General features: G+C 39.4%; 1 protein-coding gene across 1 annotated transcript; it reads left to right on the top strand.

The window, feature by feature from the left end:
* The first annotated feature begins 1022 nt into the window (after positions 1-1022).
* On the top strand, positions 1023-9676 carry NDUFA6 (NADH:ubiquinone oxidoreductase subunit A6). The gene is made up of 3 exons (XM_075182695.1): positions 1023-1225; positions 6727-6842; positions 9504-9676. Exons 1-3 carry the CDS (start codon positions 1087-1089, stop codon positions 9633-9635), a joined length of 387 nt encoding a protein of 128 aa, XP_075038796.1. The 5' UTR covers positions 1023-1086; the 3' UTR covers positions 9636-9676.
* The last annotated feature ends 1530 nt before the right edge of the window (positions 9677-11206 follow it).

The raw sequence follows: 11206 nt of genomic DNA, 5'->3' as shown, positions 1-11206 counted from the left end.
AGGCTTTCGGAGCAGACTCCGGGTTTTGTTGTACTGGCTGGAGGGGTTCCTAACAGTAACACAGGCCAGTACTTCTGGCCTCAGATTTTACGCCTTGCGTTTGGTCATTAACCCTGTGAAAGCAGGCTTTACTTTGAAGTAATTGGCATTACAACATAGTTTACAGAGAAGCTCAACTTATAAATGGATTCAGTTGATATACAGTATTTACAATACAGTCCCTTATGATTATGCTTTATTCACCACGTTATTTGATAATTATTATAAGTGTAATTCGTCCCTTTTCACTACAGTGAACATTGTCTCAAACCTTAATGCTGCACTATTATTTAGTAAAAGATTCTAACAAGGTACCCCTTCCCCTAAATTGAGCCCTAGGAGCTGCTCTATAAAAATAGATGGTCTTCCTTTTGCTCCATTTCTCTTACAGCACCAACTGAAAACTGGGTGGATGTGAGTGGAAGGACCAATCACAATCATTATCTTGCAGCTTGTAATTGGTCCTCCAGCTCTCACATCCCTCACATACATTTAAAGTTGGTGAACTAAATTAATTTGCCAACTCAATATTTCAGGGAAATGGCTAAATGTAGCAGTCTGTGGTTAGAAGAGGGGAACCTTAGCAAAATGTTTTATGTATGTCATACTTTCCTACTCTCATGTCCATAAGGCTCCCAAATATCGAAAAGTCCTCCTGGAAAAACAGGCACTCCATTAATGATGCGAGTTAGTTGTGCATTTGTTAATTAGTAAGACCCTCTGCCTCCACATGCTGTGAACTGATAAGTTATAGTATGCCATGTCACAGTACTGTACAATGAATAGATAGATACTCTCCAGATTGTGAGCTAGCAGATAGATCTATGTCAAGCAAAATCTCCTTCACATCATTTAATTAGAATCCAAGCAGAACACCACAAACGTTTGTGAGGTAGTGTTTATTTAAATTATTGTGACATGATTGGTTACTCAGAGCAAGGGGGTAGGCACTTTAACAGGCACACGAGCGTATCAGATTCACTAGTTTGTCGTCACTTCTTGAACGCCGGGTCTGACGATTCAGGCGATTTGGTGTCTAAGGAAGAGATGGCGGCTTCCTCTACCACAGCAGCCGCTGCCCGGACAGTCGGCGCTGTTAAACCACTTCTTAGCCGAGACCTAGGAGAAGCCAAACGGAGGGTGCGAGATTTATACAGAGCCTGGTACCGGGAGGTGCCTAATACAGGTTAGGGAATTTAAGAACCAACGTGTCTTCCTTATCATTCTCCTGACCTTCAAGTCGGGTCACCTTAAAGCGATAAATACTGAGAAACAAACTGCTTCATACTGTGACTTTAATTTAAGGTACCAACATTAGAGCTAAGAACGCAGAAGCAGATACGGTATAACTGACTCAAGTTTAAATGCAGTCTTTTAAATGATTAAATCTTTGTATAATTTGCTATTGTTAGGCCACAATTATACAGCATGTAAAAGTTATAATTTAAGTTAAAAGACATATTGCTGTGTTTGTCTTCCTGTGGTGCATGTGAAGAGCATATTCCCTATACTCTTCACATATACAACAGAAAGTACAGGGAACAGACGTGGGACCTACTAAAGGGAATGACAGCTCCAGTCTGCTAAAAGGAATGCCAATTGAATACAAGGAAAGCAAACTTAACATTTATGTATATTTTATAAAATTTTACACTTTTTAATTATATCTTCTACACACTTATTGCTAAGATACTTGGGTCATGTTTTACATGTGGAATGATGGCCAATTACTATGGAATGACTGCTGTTTTATACACATCATCATAATCATCACCATTTATTTATATAGCGCCACTGATTCCGCAGCGCTGTACAGAGAACTCGCTCACATCAGTTCCTGCCCCATTGGGGCTTACAATTTAAATTCCTTAACACAGACACACACACACACACACACACACACACACACACACACACACACACACACACACACACACACACGTCAATTTGTTAGCAGCCAATTAACCTACTAGTATGTTTTTGGAGTGTGGGAGGAAACCGGAGGAAACCCACGCAAAAACGGGGAGACCATACAAACTCCTCACAGATAAGGCCACAGTGGGGATTTGAACTCATGACCCCAGTGCTGTAAGGCAGAAGTGCTAACCACTTAGCCACTGTGCTGCCCATGTCAATGCAGAAATGTCAGTAAAAACTTGCATTTCTCCCATAAAATAACCCCTATTTCTCCCAGATCCCCTAATCCCGCACATTAATCCCATTGCATATGCGCTCCCCCACACCTGTACCCCACTACACAAGTGTCATAATGTGGAATGACGGACGAATACTATGGAATGACAGCTGTTTTTTGCGCCATGTCAATGCAAAAATATCAGTAAAAAATTGCGTTTCTCCGATAAAATAACCCCTATTTCTCCCAGATCGCCTACTCCCAGACACTAATCCCTTTGCATATGCACTCCCCCACACCTGTACCCCACTACACAAATGTCATAATGTGGAATGAGTAACGTTTACTATGAAATGACAGCAGGGGAGGGTTGGCATATTTTAGCCTGGAGGCAAGACACGGCTCGGCTGCGTATTAGGAACATTTTAAAGGGAAAAATGCAGATGGCACAGTGACCCAGCCCAATGTTGCCCACAATGGGACCGGCTTGGACGGCAGATGCCCCCTTGCCCCCGAGGCCCAGCCTGCCCCTGAATGACAGCTGTTTTATACGCCTTCTGAGTGACACAGGAATATATTGGAGACAATAGCCCTTATCGTAAAAGGAATAAAATACACAGAAGTGCAGGTTCTCACACAATTCTGGAATAAGGTCTATTGTTCAAGAAGCTTTCTAGTTGGCAGCAAACCATAAATGGTCAATATCCAGTTGAATCGCCATTGCCACTGGCCATCCAGAGAATGGTTAGATCCTGTTCACTAAAAGTGAACAGGATTAACTCATGTAGTGCTTACTTTAGATAAGACCCCTTACCCAAGTGTAATATAATACCACTGACCGTCGGACCCAAAAAATGTTTTTTATTAGGGACTTTTCATGACTGATGTGCCGATTCATAATGCTGTACATGACTCCGATTTGTTATCTATTGTCTGATACCAGTTATTTAAATTTTAAACCTAAAAAAAAAACAATTATGTCAGGAACAATGCTTTCAGACACACATTAGTGAAAGTAGTTGATTCTGCTGCTGCGAGACAAATTGGTATTGGTTTTATATGCTGCCAGTTCTGACCTTTGCCTGTTTCGAACTGTTTCATGGATCGTTGCCTGTCTTAACCGTTTTGTTTGGATCTAACTATTCTCTAGATGGCCAGTGGCAATGGCAATTCAACTGGATATTGACCATTTATGGTTTGCTGCCAGCTAGAAAGCTTCTTGAACAATAGATCTTATTCCAAAATTGTGTGAGTACCTGCACTACAGTGTATTTTATTCCTTTTACAATAATGACTATTGTCTCCAATATATTCCTGTGTCATTCAGAAGGTGTATAAAACAGCTGTCATTCAGGGGCAGGCTGGGCCTGGGGGGCAAGGGGGCATCTGCCCCCCAAGCCGGTCCCATTGTGGGCAACAGTGGGCTGGGTCACTGTGCCATCTGCATTTTTTTTCCCTTTAAAATGTTCCTAAAAGGCTGCTGAGCCGAGTCTTGCCCCCCAGGCTAAAATATGCCAACCCTCCTCTGCTGTCATTCCATAGTAATCGTCCGTCATTCCACATTATGACACTTGTGTAGTGGGGTACAGGTGTGGGGGAGTGCATATGCAAATGGATTAGTATCTGGGAGAAATAGGGGTGTTTGTCATGAGAACTGCAGGTTTTTTTTTTTACATTTCTGCACTTGGCGTATAAAACTGATGTCATTCCACATGTAAAATATGACCAAGTACCTTAGCAATAAGTGTGTGGAAGATATAATTAAGAAGTATAAGATTTTTTTAAAATATACATAAAATTTCAATTTGCTATCATGGTAGTCAATTGGCATTCTATTTAGCAGACTGAAGCTGTCATTCCTTTTAGTATGTTGCACAGACATATCCTGTTTCTTATTCGATCCCACTGTCAGACACTGAGTTCGTCATAAAGTTACTGCATTACGTGACTATTCTCTATATGTCCGTTTATGCTCTATATAAGCAAGCCATCTATTGCCCCCCAAAACCAACATTTCATCAACATCATTATCATTTATATGGCACCAGTATATTCAATAGCACTTTACAACTTTTCTGCTTGACTCGATGATATCGCTACTAATGGAGCAATATGTGACAGTTAACCTCCTCCTATCAAATTACAATTTTTGTATTGGTTATAAAATTGTGATTTGTCCCCTCATATCTTTTTGGGCACCAGCAGCCCTGTTTTATTACTATGTTCGTTCCCAATTGTAAGATGCTGCAGAGTACACAGATGCTGTATTAATAAATGTTAATATCAATAGTAACATGCAATTGCAGTCATTGTTTGTAAAATTGCTTTTACATGCAAGGTACTTTTGTTAAAAATCATCATCATCAACATTTATTTATATAGCGCCAGCAAATTCCGTAGTGCTTTACAATTGGGAGCAAACATTAATAAGACAATACTGGGTAATACATACAGACAGAGAGGTAAGAGAACCCTGCTCGAAAGCTTACAATCTATAGGACAATGGGAGTTAGAAACACAAGGGCATGTGCTACATCATATTGCACAATGGACCAGCCAGATTGCAAAGGTAAAAGTACTGAGTGGGCTATGTGTTTTGCAATGTTGGTCAGAGGGTTGTTGTCCTGCGTTAGCAGTGTAGAGGATGGTAATAGGGTAATCTAGGGAAATTAAGATGATGGTTGAGGAATATCATAACCTTGTCTGAAGAGGTGGGTTTTCAGTGAACGCTTGAAGGTTTGAAGACTAGAGGAAAGTCTTAATGTACGTGGGGGGGAGTTCCACAAAGTGGGTGCAGCCCGGAAAAAATCCTGTAACCGAGAATGGGAGGATGTGATGAGAGTGGAGGAGAGATGTAGATCTTGTGCAGAACGGAGGTGTCGAGTAGGGAGATATTTCGAGATAAGTGAGGAAATGTATGTCGGTGCAGTTTTGTTGATGGCCTTGTATGTTAGTAGAAGAATTTTATATTGGATTTGTTGAAATACAGGCAACCAATGTAGAGACTGACAGAGTGGCTCAGCAGAGGAGTAACGGTTTGTAAGGAAAATCAATCTAGCCGCTGCATGCAAAATAGATTGTAGGGGTTCAAGTCTGACTTTGGGAAGACCAGTAAGGAGGGAATTGCAATAGTCTATGCGGGAGATGATGAGTGCATGAATTAATGTTTTTGCGGTGTCTTGTGTCAGATATGTGCGTATTCTGGAAATGTTCTTTAGATCTATGTAACATGATTTAGATATAGAGTTGATGTGGTGAATAAACGACAGTTGTGAATCAAGGATTACACCTAGGCAGCGAGCTTTTGGGGTGGGATTTATGGTCATGTTATCAATAGAAATGCCAGGCAGGAAGCTTCTGTTTTTGGGTGGGAATATTATTAATTCAGTTTTTGAAAGATTGAGTTTGAGTTGGCGAGAAGACATCCAAGATGAAATGGCAGAAAGACAGTCAGTAACACGAGACAACGCAGATGGTGAAAGATCAGGAGAGGATAGATAAATTTGTGTATCATCCGCATAGAGATGATACAGAAATCCAAAGGAGCTTATTAGTTTTCCAAGAGAAGTGGTGTAGATAGAGAATAACAGAGGACCTAAGACTGAGCCTTGTGGAACTCCAACTGATAAAGGAAGCGGAGCAGAGGTGGATCCAGAGAAATGAACACTGAAAGAGCGTTAGTGTTAGTAAACACACATACTTTGACCCCAGTTGGTATAAGACTTAACCTATGCCTAAAAATAAGTATAAGAACTTCTACTTATATCATGTTACATAGATTGTATTCATGCCACTACAAACTAGAAAAACATTGTAAAAGCGAAAAGATTATGTACAGATATATATTCAAGCCCTAAAGATTTGGTATATTGTTATATAAACTATTGGAAAGCAGAACCGTAGATATTAATTCCACATGCAATTTGAGATTGTTGTGTTTAACTTTATAACGTCCTATAGAAATGATTTGATATAAATTGCACTGTTTGCTTTTTAGTGTTGCATGACTGGTTTTGTGTGGTCTTTTTAATTGTTATGGCCCTTATAGCTGTACCTCTCAGGCCTTGTGCTCACTAGCATGTTTACATTTTTAAAGCTAGTAAATACAAAAATCAATGCAAAGACGTTTGATATCTTACTTGTGTTTTTACTAGCATTAAAAAATTTGGGACGCCTACAGTGACCGTTTTAATCGTGACAAATGACAAAAGATGTTACAAGTAGTGTCGATGGTTTACAGTGTCAAACCTGATTTACATGCATATAAATCATGTCTGAGTATGAAGCCTAATGGTACTGAATTTCACATGCTTAAACCAAATTCTCTGCCACAGTTTCTGGCACTCTATCTCTCCACTCTACCTTTAAAATATTGATACATCTGAAATATCTAAGAGAATGGAAACTTTTTAGCTATTTCTTATATTTTAACTGAATATGAATTTCAATTATACACCTTTGTCAGCACTACCAAGCAGTAGGTAAGTCCTCTAATTAAAAACAGAAAGTAGGGTTGCAGTGTATGATCCTTTTGATTTATTTGTGTTTTGCAGTGCATGTTTTTCAGTTGGACATCAGTGTGAAACAAGGAAGGGACAAGGTGAGAGAGATGTTCCAGAAGAATGCACATGTCACAGACCCAAGGGTTATTGATCTCCTTGTAATTAAGGTAAAATAGTACAATTCCTTCAGATTTACTTAGATTTGTTTAAACAATAGCATATATCATTGTGTGTGTGTGTGTGTGTGTGTGTGTGTGACCAAGAACTTGGTGCCTTTCACTTATTACTCACAAGGCAACCTAAATACTCTAATGCGGTTTGATGGACATGAGCCACCTGCTTTCTTTATGTCCATGTTTTGTCAACTGACTAGGCAGTTTTTTTTTGCTCATTAAGTAAAGTGGTGGTTCCAAAATGTCACTATATGACTTCAATCTGGATCCTCCATGTGCATACTGGTCACTTAGTGGTTTTGGGGACATCCACTGCTGTGAGCGCCTCTACTTTGTACATTACGCAGAAAGGTGCAGTTACGTTTTTGTGTGTACCCGAAACCTCAAGATTAATTTTGTCTAGACTAATTATGTGGAGGTTGACTGTCGCAGCTGGAACTTTCCTTACATTGCCCTCTATTCAGAGCAGTTAAGAGGGGGTTATAGGTATGACTCTCAGCAGTGTGGCTAGAGATGTGCCATGATGATTTGTTGATAAAGACCCCATTGGAATGCAAATAAAAATCAAAAAATCAAACTTTATCATTAACTGGTGAACGGGGTCTTACACATGGTCTATGCCAGTGGTTCCCAAACTTTTGCAGTTAGCGGCACCCTTAATTTTTTCAAGGCACCATTCCAAAATAATTACAGAGCAGTCCCGTTTTATAAGTAGTTGGGTAAAAAAACGTAATAAGTATTTAGGTCAGGACAGAAATACTTATTTAGTTGTATGCAAAGATGCACATAAATCCAAGGGAGAATAATATTTTTATATATTTTTTTTCAGTTATATTTCTGTCAAAGAATAGTTTACAGCTAACTCTCTCTGTGCCCCTGCATCATCATCCACACACTCTATGCCCCCTCTGCATCCTCATCCTGCCCCCTCCTTCATTCTTTTGCCCCTCTATTGCTGTTTCCTACCACTATTCCCCTCCGTTTCTTTACTTACCATACTTGACCTTCTTTCTTCTATTTCTTGTCCTTTTCTTCTTACGAATTCTGCAGTGCCTGGGACCCAGCATCCTCTCTCCTGCCGCTTGTCACTCAATGTTGGGCGTGATGATGTCACGCCCGACATTCAATGAGAAGCGAGGAGGATGCTGGGTCCCGGGCTCTGTCGGATTGGTAAGTTGTTTTTGGTTTGTTTTTTGTCCCCTGGTCACGGCACCCCTGTGACCCACGGCGAGTGAAACTAGAATGAAATAGATAAAGTCCTTCAAAGAGGTAGACTACACGTGCTATTCACTTTTTTAATGTTTTAGTCATATTGGTCCATTACTTTTACCATCATATCTACCTCTCTTGTGCTCATTGGCTTTGCTCTTTGCTCTTCTTGAGCATCTCCATCCCCCACCTTAACTTTTTCAAAATTTTTTGGCCCTTCCAGCACCATCTGTCTCCGTCTCCATAGCTGCAACCCCCACTGACACCTTCTCCTCACCCGCCATCTTCTCATATTCCTCGGCACAAGACAGGCTCCTCTGTAATTTTATACATTCAGACATGGGCGTTAGTTTCTGCTGTGGACCAATCAGCCATGATGCCTACAAAGAAAGGAGCATTGTGGATGATGTTTATTTGTGTATAATAACCTCGTGTATGGAGATTTTGGGCTATAACTTTAACCCGTACAGGACCATTACATGCAAAAGGGATTTTATTATTGGGGAATAATTATTGCATTGTGCTTTACAAGTTAAATGTTTTTTCTAAATTTTATGTATGGTAATAAAATTCTATTTTATAGGAATGAATGAAGACCGTGTGGCCTTCCCTTTTTATGCAGTTTTGGGTGTTAACTATATAGTGAAAGCTCTACTCCTTTATGCTAATGTCTTTGATATATCGTTACATGCCCCGCAAATGTTACTTCAGTGTGTACGAAATGAAATTCATTGCTCACGACAGCATGGCTGTAAAAAATCCCTAACGGGACGGCCGCTCTTTCCTTTATCGTCTAAAACAAGGCTAGTGTGTATGCAGTCCATAGACCGAGCGATCGGGCGTAAAATCGGTCGACATAAAAAGTTGGTGGAAAATTCTGTAGTGTGCACCTAGCTTTACTCTGGAGTTGGTTTTTATGATGATTACCGCTGTGTACATAATTTTAGGAGATAATAGGGTTCCGGATAAGAGAAGCCAAGAAACACAGGACTTTATTTTAGTGCCACCTTGGATTATGTATTTTTATATATTTGATCCTAGATTAATATCGCTAGAAAACATCTTGACTTCATGCTCTCTCCATAGTTACGTTCACACGTTTAATGGTGGCCTGAAAAAAGTGTTTTCACCCAAGAATAAAGATGCATAATGCCTATTCTCAATCTCTGAGGCAGTTATAGGGCATGCATGTGTTTTCACTGCTACAATGGAAGATCTTTTTGCAGGAGACTATATTTGTACTAACAATATCAGAAGACACTACAAACTATCAGTGGGAGTATATTATGTGGAGATCTAGCTGTTCAGTTTGAGCATACAATGTTGATTTGAAGTTTGTCACCTTTGTAAATTGTGCAGATTTCCTTCAAGTAGCTTCCATAGCTCAGTTGTAAATAAGTCCTAAAACTATTTAATATATATATTTTTTTATTTTTTTTTATGAAGGCGAAGATGGATCTTGAAGAGACCATAAAGGTTTGGAAGCAAAGGACACACCTTATGCGATATTTCCATGAAACTGAATATCCATGCCCTACAGATTTCTTGTCTAAATTCTATGTAGGGCAAGACCTTTAAGTTTCTTTTTGCGCAATAAATTTACAAGTATTGTCACTGTATGTATTTCATTTTATTTATATGCCCATTTTGTTACAACTTTTGTTATAAAGTGTTAAGGTGGTACTTCTTTCAATTATCAACCTCCTTTTGGCTTGTCTGTGATTTATTATAAACCAGTTAACTGGGAGTCCAGTAATCAAGACACACACAAGTATATCCTTTTAAGATTCTGAGCTGAGGTCATTTATTTTGAATAACCTTTTTATAGAGCTTATTGCGTCACTACATTAATTATTCCTCCCAAGTCTTTTAAGAATATAACTTACGTTGCTGCTAGCTACAGCATAACATATTCAACAACCCAGTCCTTATTTGGATATCAGTAGTTTTCTTTCTCGCATGAACAGTCACGAGTTGAATTTCTTTATCTGTATGCTTCAGTTCCCAGCTTGCGATGCTGTTGGGGGGGGGGGGGGGGGGGACATCCAAATTCCATTTTCACTGATACTAGCATGGCCACAGCTGTAAATTGGTTCGTAGAGCATCAACTGATTTGTCTGTTAAGGTTACACAACTCAAAGTGTTTTTTCTATATTCTTACCACCATTCTGCCTTGTAAGCGTCCTAAACCTCCACAAAAGCAAAACACATGGAGTGAATATACTATTGGGTTGATCAAATTTAGGAGTGTGGCTAAAGCTAGAGTAGACATTTCTCTAAAGGTTCTTACAAATTTCTAATAGAATTATACAGTATATGTGAAAAGGTAGAATACAGTTAATTTGCCACTTAACAAAAAACAATGAGGCTTTCTAGGAAAAGGATTGTCAAGTGAATGTGTCTAGAAGGAATGTTCATATTCAAGAGTAAGTGCTGTTAGTGAGCTATAGGTCTGCTACAGATGTAGCCATGGTTTGGAAAAATTGGGAAGTCATTTATGAATGTGTGCAGATATGACCTCTTTGGATCAAATTTGTATTTTCTGAAATCATACATGAAATCTGTACAGAAAATGCTAGTGTGTGTGGGGAATGCAAAAATTTGTGAAGCTGGGCTAGGTGCTTTAGTGCACCTCATCTTACACCTACATTCAAGAAGGAGGATGTCCTCTTTAATATTTATATTAACTGAAGTCATAGTTGTTAGCAGCTGACTGCCTTAAGATTTCTACCAATGCTAGTTCATCTTTGTCCACGCCTTCATCGATCTATGCTCATTCCAATTATTCTGCACCACTGAAATCTGCACAGAAATGCCAGTCTCCAGTGGCAGCTTTAATATTGGTAACTGTTAATGCTTCTGCCTTACAGTAGCCACCCACTTTTCCCACCAACAGCCATTTATTAGCTTGTAAGCTCCTTTTGGACAGTGCCATCTTTATCTTCTGTTGCATGTCTTTGTATGTAATTTGTTTGTATCATGATCTCAATGTTCAGCACTGCGTAATATGTAAGCACTTTATTAATGAACCATAATTTTGTGGGATATACTTAAGTGAGATTTAAGACTGGGAGAGTGGATGTTAATGTGGGACAGTCCATGGCTTGTGAGAACTTTTCCAACTATGTCAATTTATAACCGGACCTGCA

Source organism: Mixophyes fleayi, chromosome 8 (genome assembly GCF_038048845.1).
Source record: "Mixophyes fleayi isolate aMixFle1 chromosome 8, aMixFle1.hap1, whole genome shotgun sequence".
Classification (NCBI taxonomy): Eukaryota; Metazoa; Chordata; class Amphibia; order Anura; family Limnodynastidae; genus Mixophyes; species Mixophyes fleayi.
Note: the sequence above shows the minus strand (reverse complement) of the source record. Positions and strands in the feature narration are given on the sequence as shown.

Bases quoted from the DNA above. Each gene is read 5' to 3' on its own strand.
- NDUFA6 (XM_075182695.1), top strand. From the start codon at position 1,087: ATGGCGGCTTCCTCTACCACAGCAGCCGCTGCCCGGACAGTCGGCGCT. The intron at 1,226-6,726 runs GTTAGGGAATTT...TGTGTTTTGCAG, and splicing joins CCGGGAGGTGCCTAATACAG to TGCATGTTTTTCAGTTGGAC. The intron at 6,843-9,503 runs GTAAAATAGTAC...TTTTTTATGAAG, and splicing joins TTGATCTCCTTGTAATTAAG to GCGAAGATGGATCTTGAAGA.